At 44.7% G+C, this 16,512-nt stretch overlaps 1 protein-coding gene across 1 annotated transcript; it reads right to left on the bottom strand.

Moving 5' to 3' along the window:
* Nucleotides 1-1,101: 1,101 nt before the first annotated feature.
* LOC138737401 (cryptic protein-like) lies at nt 1,102-14,555 on the bottom strand. Its single transcript, XM_069888312.1, has 6 exons — nt 14,458-14,555; nt 11,898-11,944; nt 11,638-11,808; nt 8,835-8,949; nt 4,436-4,548; nt 1,102-1,960 (listed from the first exon to the last, which is right to left on the bottom strand). Exons 1-6 carry the CDS (start codon nt 14,553-14,555, stop codon nt 1,836-1,838), a joined length of 669 nt encoding a protein of 222 aa, XP_069744413.1. The 3' UTR covers nt 1,102-1,835.
* Nucleotides 14,556-16,512: the final 1,957 nt, after the last annotated feature.

The raw sequence follows: 16,512 nt of genomic DNA, 5'->3' as shown, positions 1-16,512 counted from the left end.
GTGCACCATGATCTGGAGAGATGCTGTTTTGTCAGATGGTATTTTTACAATCAGATGATCATTAACCTGAATTTGAAATGTCAAGGACTACAAGATAGAAAATGTTTGTTGTTAAACAAAAAAATTAAAATATGCAGCTGCTGGGGGGGTGGGGGGGGGGGTGGTGGGGGCTGGGCGCAACACACAAACACACTGGAGAAACCCAGCAGGTCACACAGCATCCATAGAAAGTAAAGGGTAACCAGCATTTTGGGCCTGGGTCATTTATCAGCAATAAGACAGGCCAGATGGAAAATGACACATTTCTCATAATACTGTGCAGGAGGCCTTAGGCCTCCTACAAATAAAATTATTGCAATGAAGAACTAAAGGGATCAGCAATAGGAGCTACACTAAATGGCCACCCAATCGGTTTAATTTCTCAAATGTAGAGATCTCCACATTGTGCGCAAATCCTGTACACTAGAATGGAAAGGTAAGTAATGCCACTTCACGCAGAGGAAGGGAAGAGGACAGATAAGGCAACTGTTATCTCTGCAATTTCATGGGAAAGTAGCACAAGGATTGAAAAGATTGATCAAAGAGTCACAAAGGGAATAATCTCTTCAAGGTATTGGAATGGAAAATGTGCCTGGTGGTGGAAGCTTGTTAAAGGTGCAGTAATTGTCAAAAATTATCCACTGAGTGCAGAGTGGTGGATAGAAAATAGAAGCAAAAGGAACTCTATCTTGGCTCTAATTAGGAAGAAAGGAATAGAGAGCACAGATGTGGGAAATAGGAGGAATGGAATCAAAGGCTGCAAAGGGTAAAGGAGAAGCCATGATACAGGGCATCTCAAAAAGCACTTGTTTGGAATGTTTCATCAACACAATAGCAGCAACAGGGATAAAGAAATTGAGTCCTTACAGGAAGCAGGGTGAGAGGAAGTATGGGGATCCATGGTCTTGTAATGAATTTGCCATAACCATTCCTGAGATGGAGACAAAGCCAGAAAGAGAAAAAGACAATGGACCATAAAACTATTTCACTTTGCTCCTTCACAGAAACTTACTGAATAAAATAGCTAAAAGTTGTCAAAATACTTTATTCACAACACTGGCATTAAAAAGCATTATACAGAATCTGTGTTTTAATACTTCATGATAATTTATTCTGGCTGAGAAGGCAAATTAACAAAAACAAGTATCAAAGCACAATATAAAACCAGTTGGGTATCATATATGCTACCAATTCCCAATGTGGGTCTCCAAACCCTTGTACATTTTATAGAATTTAACAGTCAAGGATATTAAAGTCATACAATAAGAACAGACAAGTCTACTTCCTGAAAGAAAAAAATAAGATGAGGGCTCTGACATAGCGAGGGACTTTAAAAAAATACACATGACGATTGCATAAATAATAGGCAGAAAGCAGTATGTCAACAACAATTTAGCATGCACCCAAGCTTAGAGATCAAGATTGCTCCAGGTCCATTCTCTTTATCTGAAGATCTCAAAACTCATCTGATAATCAAGTGAGATATTTGACCATGTCAGGGGATGAGAAATTTTCAAATATAGAAAATATTATCCCGCTCCTCCACTGGAAAAAAAAATTACCTCTTATATTTTTTGCTTTTCTGGGCCTGGATTACAATACTGTACATTTCTTGGTGGTGATTTTTCAAAAGGAACTTCAGTTAATATCCACACCCCCCCACCCCCACCCCAATCAATTGTGCCAGGTAGGGGAGGATATCCAGCCTCCGTGGAATTGAAAGTTTCAACAGAAACAGGAGCTGCCCTCAAGGTGCTACAAATAAAATTAATGCATCTTGCACAAAGTACATAAAATTAAAGCCCAAGTATTACAACAAAGCATAATACAGATGACAGCAAGTATTGTGTTGACAGCAGGCTGGACCCATCACTAGTTATGATACCATAATATTCACCAAGGTCATCATTCTGGTCTGGAACTGGATGGAAAGTAAATGGAAATCAGATATCAGGCAAGAGTTTCTTTTGGGGTCAAATAACTTTGTAAGGAGATGGGGGCAGGGGCAAGAGAAACATGGGGTAAAAAAAATCTTTGCACAAGCTAGTGTCAGTTGTAAACATTTGTAACAAGGCTGTGTCATCATAGAATTTAAAAGGCATAAACTTGATATTTATACAAAAATGCAAATTTAAGAAAGTATTTTACGACACTGGGTTTCAAACAGTCAATTGCAAACTATATTCAATTCTTGTGTTTTCAATGCCATTTGTTACAATTATCCTGGAAGATTTGATTAATATAATGAGTAGGCATTTTCCAAATTGTAGACGTTTGTAAAAAAAATGAAACCTGTTAATGGCCTCGGACAGCCTACTGTCAAATTGTCAGAATAAAAATAGCTGCACTAGTAAAACAGGGCATTTCTTCTTAAACTTCTTGAAATTGTGCATATCGAGCTGTTCATTTTGAAGGGAGACACTAATTTGAATTTGAATAACTCCTTCACACCTACTTAAAGTTGTTTCAGGACAGAATTACTTCACATTTAAATCCCCTTCCCCCTACTATCACACAACCCAATACCAGTTCCCTCTCATGCTATAATCCTCCCATTCAAATCCCACATTTCAATAGACACCTTACTCACCAAACTAGCACCTTCCTTTCATCACACATTTCATTACCACTTTTTCAAAAGGTATTTGGACAGATATGTGGATGGAGAGATTGGAAGGATATTGACAAAGTTCAAGACAATAGGACAAGCCCAGAATGCATGGGCAAGTTGGGGCAGAGGCCTATTCCACACTGTATAACTATGAAAAGTCCTTAAATATCAAAATCCCCCCCCCCCAAAAAAAAACTGCAGGATGCTAAAAATACTCAAAACACAACATCAGTTCAGAAATATTTCAGGTCTGTGCGAAGTCTTGCTAGATTAACATGCACATTTACTACATTTTCTATTTTGTGTGCTTGAATGTACTGTTAGAACATAGAACAATGCCTATCCTGATGAAGTTTGTCTGCTCTCCGCAAGTTCTGTGGGATTCTCTCATTGCTCCCCATCTGTAACCCCTGCTGCTCTCAAACTCTACAACCCCTCCCTCCTTTCTCTGCTTATCATTTCCTGCTTTTGCCACCTCCGTCTCTCCACTCTTTGGTTCAGACACCTGCCAGCATTTTTTCATACTTTGAGGGAGAGCTCAAGCTCGAAACATCAGTTATGTATCTTTACCTTTGCTAGATAAAGGACACTGTTTGACCTGCTGAGCTTCTCCAGCATTTTGTGTTTTTTTTTTAAAACTTCAACCACTGTGTCTACAGAATTTTATGATTTACTACTTACAATGCAGCACAGGAGCATGCCCTTCAGCTAGTGCTTGCCTTACATCTTCAGTCTGCATATGGTCCATATCCTTTCATTCCCCGCTTTAGCCTCTTCATCGGTACTCAAAAATCTATCTGTCCTTTCTGTATGGAGGATTGGGCTCTGCACCCTTGGTAAACAATCCCTGTTCATGCTTCTCTTGTGTACAGACCAATACAGATTAACCCCACTACCTTCTTGCAATGCCTGTCATCAAGGTAGCTGAACTGTCCCTTGCCTGCTCAAGCATAATTGATCTGGTTGTAGGTAACACTTAGCCATAGAAGAGTCTGTGGTGATTTAATTTTAGGCCCTTTTAGGTGGGCCCTCTGCCTTGAGGATGGCGGCAGGAGCGGATCTTAACTTGTGGACTCACCTTCCAGGTGGCAACCCTAAAGGGCTGCTGCAGCATTGCCTGGACCACTGTAATGGAAGATTCTAACCTGTTTTTTTCTTAATTTGCAGCTCTTGGTTCTGCAGGGCTGAGAACCTGCTTTTTTTTTAGAATCAGCAGACATAAGCTAAATTCCACTGAGGGGCCAGAGATGCAGTTACCTGATGAAAGGACATCTGTGTACCAAGAACATTTAATCTTCCTGCTTGTTTTGGTCACAGACTGTCAGAGGTCTAGCCTTGATGCAAAATAAACCATTGTTTTCAAAGTGATAAGCTGAAAATTATGTTATTCGTTAGTAGCCTAGCATGCTAGCTTGCTTGCTTATCTTTCTTGCTGTGCTGGGAATAGGTGCTTAGGTAAGCAGTTTTTGGGTAATATAAGTCATGGTCCTGCTGCTGAAGTGAGAGACTCTCCGAGAGGTGGCAACATCTCTAAGCAAGAAGAAGAACTTCTAGAGTCCAGCCAACGTCCCGGTCAGGGGAGGTGGAGAAGCTGCTACCGGCGCCCTGACAATCTACTACAAGTGTGCAGTCGTTGCCTCGCTTCGGCAGTTGGGACCAGTCTAAGCGTTGATAAGTATAGTTGGGAAGGGCTTGCATATTGTAGTTTGAATTCAGCTTTAGATTTAGAAATAAAGATTTGTATCAGATTTTACAAAGGGGCTCATATTTGATTCTAGCACTTACCACAGTTCTCAACCCTTCCAAATGTTTCCAAGCAGTAGAAATTCCCATAGCTGCATTTACACCAGGTGCATTGCTTCAATACCCACTGGCCATCCAGAAATTTTCCACATCTTCTGTTAAGAAGAGAATAACTGTGACATATACTTTAAATAATTCTGGTCAAAATTATGCCTTACAGAGGTGACGCTTTGCGAGCAGCTCTGATGGGAAAAATCAAATATTCCCTTTCAGAACATACATATATATAAAAAAATCAAACAAAAAAATGAAAAACCCAAAAATCAAACTTACCTGACCACATGGCTGTCCTAAGATCCCTGGGAGACCTTGGAATCGGCAGTCTCCGTCGGGACCTTTAAACAGTTCACACAAGTACAACAACACAGTGGGAATTTTAATCAGACAGCAATCCGGCCATTTAAACTGCGGGAGTTGCAGATAGCAGACGCACAGCACATTTAAACATTGCTGAGGATTTAACGGGATAGTGCATGGACCAAAAACACCAGCAGCGATCCCACAGGCCAGGTAAAGAAGTCCCAACCCCATGGATGCAGAGTGGAGCTACAGGTTAAGCTGAGACACTGGGACCTGACGCTTCCGCTCCCTACCATCCTCCTGACCAATATACAGTCCTTCGAGAACCTGATGAACTCTAAGATAGACTTCAACATTAGACACATCAGGGATTGCTGCACGATGTGTTTTTATGGAAGCATGACTAAATGTGGACATTCCAGACACGGCACTGACTGAGCACCAGTGTCTGGAAAAACCAGGAGAGGTAGCATTTGTATCATCATCATTCATCGTGGTGCACAGACATGATGGTCATGTCCCAATCCTGCTCCCCCAACCTGGAACATCTGGCGATCAAGTGTCACCCATTCTACCTCAAGGGAGATAACTGCCATCATCCTGGTTGCAGTGTACAGTCCGCCCCAGGCTAATGTCAGGCTGGCACTGGAGGGACTGGGCACTGTGATAAACAGCCATGAAACAGCACATCCTGATGCCTTCCCGATCATTGTGGGAGACTTCAATCAGGCCAACCTGAAGAAGTCTGACAAACTACCACCAACACATGTGAGACCAAGGGAACCAACACACTTGACCACTGCTACACCAACATGAAGAACACATACTGAGCCATACCACAATTACACTTCAGCAAGTCTTTCTTCTTTCTTTGGCTTGGGTTCGCGGACAAAGATTTATGGAGGGGTAATGTCACAAGCAGAAACTGGGGACCACAACACCAGTGAAGATGGCAAAAGTATGGTTGAGGGAGGCAGAGGAATGTCTGCAGGACTGCTTTGAATCAGTGGACTGGAACATATTAAAGAACTCATCCACAGACTTGAATGAATATGCAACAGGTGTCACCAACTTCATCAAGACCTGCATAGATGAGTGTGTGGCCATGTGCAAATACAGGGTGTTCCCCAACCAGAAGCCCTGGATGAATCAGAGAATCCAAAATCTACTGAGAATGAGAACAAGAGTGTTTAAGGCCAGAGATCGAGATCTGCGGAAGGCCATCTCTGAAACAAAGAGGCAATTCCAGATGAAGCTAGAGACAGGTACATGTATGGAATGCAGGCTATTACAGCCTACAAAGTGAGGACGAATACTATAGATGCTTGTGATGCTTCACTACCAATTGAGCTGAGCATCTTCTATGCCTGCTTTAAGAACCACCAAGCAGTGCCTACTAGAATCTTTGAAAAGGCTGAGGACCCTGTGATATCTGTGTCTGAGGGCAACATCAGAACATCATTCAAGAGGGTGAACCCACGCAAGGCATCAGGCTCTGATGGCTTACCTCGCAGGGTACTGAAAATCTGCATCAACCAACTAGCGAGAGTGTTCTTGGACATTTTCACCCTCTCATTGCAGCAGTCAGAAGTTCCTACCAGCTTTAAAACATCAATCATCCCAGTGCCCAAGAAGAGTAGTGCAGGCTGCCTCAACAACTACCGCCCAGTAGCACTAACTTCTACTGTGATAAAATGTTTGAGAGGCTGGTCATGGCCAGAATTAACACGTACTTAAGGAAAGATCTGGACCCACTGCAATTTGCCTATTGTCACAATCGTTCCACAGCATTTGCAACAGCTCTGCCCCCCCCCACACTCAGCTCTGCCCCCCCCCACACTCAGCTCTGCCCCCCCCCACACTCAGCTCTGCCCCCCCCACACTCAGCTCTGCCCCCCCCCACACTCAGCTCTGCCCCCCCCCACACTCAGCTCTGCCCCCCCCCACACTCAGCTCTGCCCCCCCCCACACTCAGCTCTGCCCCCCCCCCACACTCAGCTCTGCCCCCCCCACACTCAGCTCTGCCCCCCCCCACACTCAGCTCTGCCCCCCCCCACACTCAGCTCTGCCCCCCCCCACACTCAGCTCTGCCCCCCCCCACACTCAGCTCTGCCCCCCCCCACACTCAGCTCTGCCCCCCCCCACACTCAGCTCTGCCCCCCCCCACACTCAGCTCTGCCCCCCCCCACACTCAGCTGTGGCCCCCCCCACACTCAGCTGTGGCCCCCCCCACACTCAGCTGTGGCCCCCCCCACACTCAGCTGTGGCCCCCCCCACACTCAGCTGTGGCCCCCCCCACTCAGCTGTGGCCCCCCCCCACACTCAGCTCTGCCCCCCCCCACACTCAGCTCTGCCCCCCCCACACTCAGCTCTGCCCCCCCCCACACTCAGCTCTCCCCCCCCCCACACTCAGCTGTGGCCCCCCCCACACTCAGCTGTGGCCCCCCCCACACTCAGCTGTGGCCCCCCCCACACTCAGCTGTGGCCCCCCCCACACTCAGCTGTGGCCCCCCCCACTCAGCTGTGGCCCCCCCCCACACTCAGCTGTGGCCCTCCCCCCACACTCAGCTGTGGCCCTCCCGCCCCCCCCCCACACTCAGCTGTGGCCCCCCGCCCCCCCCACACTCAGCTGTGGCCCCCCGCCCCCCCCCACTCAGCTCTGGCCCCCCCGCCCCCCCCCACACTCAGCTCTGGCCCCCCCGCCCCCCCCACACTCAGCTCTGGCCCCCCCGCCCCCCCCACACTCAGCTCTGGCCCCCCCTGCCCCCCCCCACACTCAGCTCTGGCCCCCCCGACCCCCCCCACACTCAGCTCTGGCCCCCCCGCCCCCCCCCACACTCAGCTCTGGCCGCCCCGCCCCCCCACACTCAGCTCTGGCCGTCCCGCTCCCCCACACTCAGCTCTGGCCGCCCCGCCCCCCCACACTCAGCTCTGGCCGCCCCCCCACTCAGCTCTGGATCACCTCAAAAACATCAATTCGTACAACAACTGCTCTTCATCCACTACAGCTCGGCCTTCAATATCATTATTCCCTCAGTGCTGGTTAGAAAGCTACAAAGTCTGGGCCTCTGTACACCACTCTAACTGAATCCATGACTTTCTCATTGGAAGACCACAGTCAGTATTAATTGGAAACAATGTCTCCTCCTCATTGATTATCAACACAGTCACACCCCAAGGATGCGCGCTTAACCCACTGCTCTACTCATTATAGACCCATGAACGTGGGGTCAGGCACAATTCCAATGCTATCAACAAATTTGTTGATGACACCAAATTCGTTGGAAGAATCACAACAGCAAAGAGGAACCGTACACGAGTGAGATAAATTAGCTTGTTGAATAGTGTAACAACAACCACCTTGTGTTCAACATCAGCAAAACCAAGGAGATGATATGGACTTCAGAAGGAAGTCAGGGGAACACGACCCAATCCTCATTGAGTGCTCAGTAGTGGAGAGGGTCAAGAAGTTCAAATTTCTGGGTGTCAATGTCTCTGAGGATCGGTCCTGGAACCTCCACGCTGATCACAAAAAAGGCTCGTTAGTGGCTATACTTGGTGAGATGTCTGAAGAGATTCAGTACAGCACTGAAGACTCTCAAAAACGTTTAAAAGTGGAGAGCATTCTGGCTACCTGCATCACTACCTGGTACAGAGGCACCATCTCTCAGGACAATAATAAACTCCAGAGGGTTGTTAACTTGGCTTGTGTCTTCACAGGCTCCAAATTCCACTCATGAGGCAATGTCTTAAAAAAACAGCCATCATGCTCTATTCGCTCTGCTACCATCAGAAAAAAGATACAGGAACCTAAACACGAGGACCCAGCAGCACAAGGACAGCTTCTTCCCCACTGCCAACAGATTCCTGAATAATCAATGAACCAAAGACACTGCCTTACTTTTCATGCAATATTATTTTTATTTTTTTATAGTAATGTCATGAGATGGTTATGATTTGAATATTTTCTCCATGACGCTGCTGCAAAACACTAAATTTCATGACTTGTTCATGAAAATAAATTCTGATTCTGAACTCTCTCAAACCAATCTTGAAGGCAATAAAATGTACATTTACTTACTTGAGTCGCTCATCCAGTTCACAGTACCTGCCAATAAAGGGTGGTGGGCATGCACAGAAGCTGCCCAGGATACAAGTTCCACCGTTACTGCAGCAACTCCGGTCTAGGGTCTTACCTGGAGGTCACCAAAATCAATTAATGTACACAGCTTTGACATTTCAGATCTCAGTCATTCCTGGAGGTTTCATATACTGATGTAAAACAAAAAACACAGTTTTTAGTGGATACTGTAAATTCAACTTTGGGATTAAGTTGAGACACCATTCTGGGAGAATAAAGCTCATGGAAGATACAAAAAACTTAAGCACTCATAGAAGTTTTGCACAATTTTCCCATTGACTTTTACATGGGAAAATTCTATAATACAGTGTCATCAACGCATCAGCTGGAAGAATTACAAATAGTTGATTAACACCATCCAGTTTAAAACCATACAACATAACAGCATAAAAACAGGCCCTTCCGCCCTTCTAGTCTGTCCCAAACTATTATTCCGCCTACACCCACTGATTGGCACCCAGTCCATTGCCCTCAATATCATTCCCATCCAAATTTTTCAAGTGTGAAAATTGCGCCTGCATTTACCACTTCATTTGGCAGCTCATTCCCATTACTACCTGTGTGAAGATGTTCTCCCTAAACTTTTCCCCTTTCACTCTTTACCCATGTCCTCGAATTTGAATCTCATCTAACCTCAGTGCAAAAAGCTTACTTGTGTTTATATCCCTCAATTTTGTACACCACTATTAAATTTTTTCTCATTTTTCAATGCACCAGGGAATGAAGTCCTAACTGGTTTAACCTTTCCCTGCAACTCAGTTCCTGAAGTTTAGGCAACATCCTCGTAAATCTTTTCTACACTTTTTCCATTCTTATTGACATCCTTCCTGTATTTAGGTGACCAAAACTGCACACAATACTCCAAATTTGGCCTCACCAATGTCTTGTACTAATTTACATCCCAACTTCTATACTCAGTACTTTGATTTATGAAGGCCAATATTCCAAAAGCTCTCTTTACAACCCCATTTAGCTGTGATGCCATTTTCAGGGAATTATGTATCTGTATTCTCGAATCCCAAGTCCCTCTGTCTACCACACTCCTCAGTGCCCTATCATTTACCATGAATGCCCTTCATTGGTTTGTCCTTCTAAAATGCAATAACACACTTGCCTGCATTAAATTCCATCTGCCATTTTTTTCTGCTGGTCCAGGTCCCTCTGCAAGCTTTGAAATCCTTCCTTGCTGTCCACAATGCCTCGAATCTTTGTGTCATCTGCAAACTTGCCGATCCAATTTACCACATTATCATCCAAATCATTGATATAGATGACAAACAACAATGGTCCCAGTACTGATCCCTGAAATACACAACTAATCACAGGCCTACAGTCTGAGAAGCTGTCATCCACCACCACTCTCTGACTTCTCCCATATAGTCAATGTCAAACCATGAATATTGAGCACCTGAATATCCCCAACATCCCCTGTGGAACATTGTCAAAGGTTTTCCTAAAGTCTAAGTAGACAACATCCACAAATTTTTCTTCATCAATTTTTCTGGTAAACTCCTCAAAAAACTCTTGATTAAACACATCCTATCATGCACAAAACCATATTGATTATCCATAATATGTCTCTGGCTATCCAAATTACCATGATCACTTCGAACACCTTCCAATAATCTTCTTACTACTGACATCAGGCTCACCATCTTACAATTTCCTGGGTTATGTTTGGAGCCTTTTTAAAATAATGGAACAACGTGAGCTGCCTTCCTCTGGCACCTCAGCCATGGATAAAGACATTTATAATATTTCTGCCAGGGCCCCTGTAATTTCTATAATAGCGTCCCTCAAGGTCTGTGGGAATATCTTATCAGGCCCTGTGGATTTATCCATCCTTATTTGCTTTAAGTCAGCAAGTGCTTCCTCCTCTTTAATATGCATAGGATCCATGACCTCGCTCTGGTTTTCCTTACTTCTCTAGACTGTCCTGAGTAAATACTGATGCAAAAAAAAATCTATCCCATCTCTTCTGCTGTCAGGAATATGGATAATTCTGCAAAGTTTGTTAAAGTGACCCTAACACCATGTGTCAGAAGGGCTGGCACACAGCTCAAGCAAACTAGACCAAGGATGCTACCTGGACCAATTGGTAGTTCAGCCCAAGAGGTCTTCCTTCCCAACTCCTGTTTCGGTTAATTGGCTGCGAAAAACAGTCTCAGGTACAATTGGATGGCAAGCAGCTGACGGCTACTTGAGAGAACACGTCGCTGGGAAGGTTGTGGTGGGATAGGTCTAATCTAGGAGCTGGGGGGGGGGACTGAATGGGCTGGTAGGTAGTAAAAAATCTGAACTCTTGAGGCGATACAGAATCACCTTCCAGTCCTGCAATGGATCTTTGATTTAACCAACAAACGCTGGGGAAGTATTCTTCATTTAAGAAGGAGTAAAACACGTCGCTGTGATTGCGGTCAGAACACAGAAATGCTGGAGAACTCGGCAGGTCTCCAGCGTCCACAGGAGGTGATATTACCTGAGCCCTAATCAAGTTCATGGCCCTTGAGGAACGGCTCAGACCTGAAACGTCGCTCTTTACCAAACCTTTACCAAGATTGCTGCGCCTTTGAGATTTTTTCCCCCCCAACTCAAGTTTAGTACATGAGGGAATACTTGGGGAAATACAACATGTTAAAAAGCCCACTCTTCCTAACCTAACGGCGGCATCGAAACTACTCCTTCGACTGAACCCCCCCCCGTCCCCCGTTTTGAAGGAGTTCCAAGCGCGGATGCAACCTACTGTCTGTCAGCCCGACGAAGCGGACGATGCCTGCGGCGGCCGAGGAGCGGGGCTCTCCGCGTTTGTTCTTGAGCTGGTTAAACTCTGACAGGGAGACGGGGCTCCGGCCGATGGGCTTCTCCGGGTTGGCTGCTGAAGTCTCTCGGCCACAGTCCCCCTCTGCGCCACAGCCTTGACCAAAGAAGAAAGGAAGAGATGTCACCCAGTTTCCACCCACCAATCCGTTTTAGTTCGTGCAATAATCAAGCCCATTGACTTACCGTCCACGGATCCCGCAGCCCGAGAGAGAGCGGCCAGGAGAGTCAATCTACAAAACAAGTGCAACGATAAATATTTGTGGGAAAGTCATAACACGTTTTTTTTTAAAAAATGCACAGCCTTGCCTCATAACTCCTGAAAAATCCATGGACCCCGTAGTTTCAATGGTGAAGTCAATTCCTGCCTGGAGGACAATGTACTATTTCTGGTTTGGCATCGAGACTTGATCCCATTAACAATTATCAGCTCGTTCTCACCTCCAACTTCCCCGCAGGGAAACAAAATAACGAGTCCAAGTCAATATGCAACAAAATGACCAATTCGCCGCCACTTGAAGTTCCCAGCGTGGCTTTCCTGTCTTTTGTTTCGACCAAAAATTATGCCTATTTAACAAATGTTTCTTCCTTACATGCCAGAAATCCACTGACTACAATTTTCCATTGAAATTATCTTTATGCATTCATTAAACTTTTGAATAAAGAACAGTGGGTGACTCGACATCGGCTGATAAACTAAATAAACAGCTCACGATTTTACTGTTAACTGATGTTGCAAACAATAACTGCTGGTAAATATTGACGGTTTAATTCCATTAGGACAATTACATGTTGACTTCCAAGTTAAATCAAATGCTTCAATATTATTGGCGCTCCTCCCATTCTGGCTTCTCAGGGGATAATAAAGTTAACAATTTGGCATTAGCAGTGTAGTTCCTATCTGGTAAAATCCGAATTGCCTCTCCTTTCTTGTATTCAAGGAAATGAGTGTTTGAAATACTTCAACCCTGACTCAAAACTTGGTCTATTGGGCAGCAGTTCTCTCAGACAGGTCTCCCCTTGGACAATTTGAACCAGGCACCTGTCTGCACTTGACAGATGCCACCAACTGACTCTGCAAAGTCCTGCATGGGATGCATTTGTCAGTTTTCTTCCCCAGCCAACACCCAGAGAACCCTGATTATATCTACTCTAAATGGACACCAGACTCTCAATGTAGACATCCCATTCCATCGCATCAAGAGATTACCAGGTGGGCAGAGGAAAAGATTCAAAGGCATTCTCAAAACATCTTTCCATAAAGTTCAACATCTCCTCTGCCTCATGTGGCCCATGACTGTTTGGATTGGAGAAGGAGCATTCTGTGGGTCTCACATTGGCCTCAGCAGTCTTCTCAGAGCCAATGGAACTGGATGGAAACAAGTCACCCTTAATCCTGAGCTACTGACTGAAGTAAAGATTGCAATTACTTGCTAGGCTAGCAGGATAGAAATTTCCCAAACTGTAATTTCTTCCACTAAGCAAGACAGAGATAGTAAGTGAGCAGGTCCACAGAGCACCAGCAGCTGCATGTTTTCCTCCATGTTGCATACTTCCTTGTTTTGGAATTCGTCAAACCTTCATCACTGGGTCCAACCATGGAACTTCTCACACAATTGCAGTGGTCCAGAATGACAATTTGTTATTTCTACTTTAAGGCCAATTAAGAAAGGATAGTAAATACTGACCTTGCTAAAGATGCACATATCTCTCGATGGATCAGTAGACTTAGATAATCTGAGAGAGAGAAGCCTTCCATTATAAACACAATGGTTCCCTTTAACCATGTGCTTTTTTTCTAATTTATCTTTCTCATATTAGTTTTCAATTGAGTAAATTGAAAGTCTAGAGTCTATTAAGATTGGGGTTGACAAAGTTTGCGGCAAAGTAGGTGACAGTCATTTATAGAACACCATAGTACAGAACCTTCAGTCCTCAATTTTAAATAAAAGTATTTAACACTCCCTACTTCATAACTCTCTATTTTTCTTCCATTTATGTACCTGTCTGAACCTCTTTGAAATGCCCCTAATGTTTAAGTCTCCACCACCATCCCTGGCAAGGCATTCCAGGCACCCACAGCTTTGCGTTTAAAAAAAAAACTTACCCCTGATGCCTCCCCTAAACTTTCCCCTCCTTCAATCTGTACACTGGTGTTTGTTATTCCTGCCCTAGGAAAAAGGCACTGGCTGTCTATCTTATCTATACCTCTCATAATCTTGTAGACCACGATTAAGACTCCTCTCATCTTTCTTTACTCCAAAGAGAAAAGTCCCAGCTCTGCTTGCCCCATAAGACATATTTTCCAATCCAGGAAATTTCCTCTGCACCCTCTTCAAGGCTTCCACATCCTTCCTATAATGAGGTGACCAGAACTGAACACAATACTCGAAGTGTGGTCTCACCAGAGATTTGTAGAATTGCAACATGACTACTTGACCTTTGAACTCAGTCCCTCTATTAATGAAACCCAACATCTTAACTATAGATGTCCTCACAATTCAAGAGTTAAGGACAATGACACCTCCTTTCTGGACAGACTGAACATTTATGCATGGTTTGAACAAGAAAGCTGTGTGTCCCCCGAATGACTAGGCCCCTTGCATAGCCATGACTAAGGTGAGGAGAACCCTATCCAAGGTGAATGCACACAAGGCAGTGGGACAAGGTAACATACCTGGTCAGGTACTGAAGGACTGCGCAGACCAATTGATGGAGGTCTTCATGGACATCTTCAAAACCTCACTGCAGCAGTCCATCATTTGCATAGGGTTTAAGACAGTCACCATCATCCTGGTACTCAAGTGAATGACAGTAACAGGCCTTAATGACTCCACTGACCATTATGAACTGCTTCTGGTGTCTGGTGATGGAACACATCAAAGCATACCTTCCAGAGATGCTGAACCCATTTCAATTCACCTATAGAAAAAACTATTCCACAGATGATGTGATAACCTTTCCCCTTCACTCCATCCTGACCAATATGGAGAATGATGCCTCATACGCCAGGCTGCTCTTCATTGACCAGCTCTGCATTTAATGTAATAATTTCCCAGAGGCTGGTGGAGAAGCTGTCCTTGTTGGGACACAACACCTCTCTCTGTAACTGGATCCTGGACTTCCTAACAGAAAGACCACTGTCCATCTGTCCATCCAGGTCGGTAGCAGAATGTCAAGCACTGTCACACCTCAAGATGTGTGCTCCATACACTCCTGTTTGTGCTACTGACCTATGACTGCATCGCCAGGTCCAGTTCCAACAATGTCATCAAGTTTTCAAATGACACAACAGTAGTTGGCCTCATCGCATTGCAGAGAAGAGGTGGAAAATCTCATGAAATAGTGCAAGAGTAATGTCCTGAGTCTCAACATGGACAAGATGAAGGAGATGTTCGTGGACTTCAGGAGGACCAGGAATAACTGCCCTCCACTACACATCAACAACTCTGTAGTAGAGAGTGGAGAGCACCAAGTTTTTTGGAGTTCACTTAACTAGTGACCTATTGTGGACATCCAACATCTCTTCTCTTGTCAGGAAGGTGCAACAGCAACTGCACTTCCAAGGGAAGACTGAAACGGGCAAGGTTACCGCCACCATTATGTCAGTCTTCTATAGGAACTCTATCGCATCTCAGTGTGGTATGGTTGCTGCAAAGAAATGGATGAAGGTCAATTTACAGGACCATTAGAGTCACAGAGAGGATCACTAGAGTCTCTCTCTCCCCCACTGACATGATCTACTGGGATTGTTGTCTGAAAGAGGGCACTCAAAACTTTGAGGACCCCTTCCACCCTGCACACAGCATCTTTCAGTTGCTCCCATTGGGTAAGAAATACAGAAATATCAGAGCCAGCACCACCAGGCTGAGGAACAGTTTCTTCCCACAGGCAGTGAGAATGCTGAACGACCAAAGGAACTGCTCACACTGACCATCCGGGATTCTCATCTTTAGGAAACAATATGTATTTATTTATTTGTATAGATGAAATACATATCCTGTTTATGTATTGCTTGTTTGTATGTGTGTTATGTCTGGTTGTGTGTAAGCATATTTTATACCGACGATCAGAGAACGCAGTTTCGTTGGATTGTACTGGTACAATCAGATGACAATAAACTTGACTGTCCTATCTATCTGCACAGAGTCCTTGAGAGATGTATGGCTTTGGACTCCAATGTCCCTCTGTTCATCAGCACTCTTGAGTAACTGACCATTAACCCTGTATTCAGTCCTTCCAAAATGCATCACCTCACATTTACCTGGATTGAACGCCATCTGCCACTTTTCTACCAAACTCTGCATCCTGTCTATATCCTTGTGTCATCTACAACAAACTTCAGCACCATTCACAACTCCACCAGCCTTCGAGTCATCCGCAAACTTACTGACCCATCCTTCCACCTCTTCATCTAGGACATTTATAAAAATCACAAAGGGCAGGGGTCCCAGAACAAATCTCTGAAGAACTCCACTTGTCAATGACCTCCAGGAAGAATACTTTCCTTCCACTTCTACTCTCCACTTTCTACATGCAAGCCAATTTTTTAACCATACAGCCAAGGTTCCATATAGACCACTTCCACCACCCTATCCTCATCAATTACTTTAATTACCTCTTCAAAAAACTAATTTAGGCTCTTGAGGCACGAATTTCAACTCACAAAGCCATGCTGACTATCCTTGAGTAGACTGTAATGCTCATAGATCCTATCCTTAAGAAACCTTTCCAATAGTTTGCATACAACTGACATAATACTCACTGGTCTATAATTCACTATTACCTTTTTTAAGCAAGG

Source organism: Narcine bancroftii, chromosome 1 (assembly GCF_036971445.1).
Source record: "Narcine bancroftii isolate sNarBan1 chromosome 1, sNarBan1.hap1, whole genome shotgun sequence".
Classification (NCBI taxonomy): domain Eukaryota; kingdom Metazoa; phylum Chordata; class Chondrichthyes; order Torpediniformes; family Narcinidae; genus Narcine; species Narcine bancroftii.
The sequence above is the reverse complement of the archived record's forward strand: the minus strand, read 5'-3'. Positions and strand labels throughout refer to the sequence as shown.

Bases quoted from the DNA above. Each gene is read 5' to 3' on its own strand.
- LOC138737401 (XM_069888312.1), bottom strand. From the start codon at position 14,555: ATGGTCAGTGGAGTCATTAAGGCCTGTTACTGTCATTCACTTGAGTAC. The intron at 4,549-8,834 runs GTAAGTAAATGT...TCTTCTTAACAG, and splicing joins GAACTGGATGAGCGACTCAA to AAGATGTGGAAAATTTCTGG. The intron at 1,961-4,435 runs GTAAGTGCTAGA...CTTTCCATCCAG, and splicing joins TGGAAGGGTTGAGAACTGTG to TTCCAGACCAGAATGATGAC.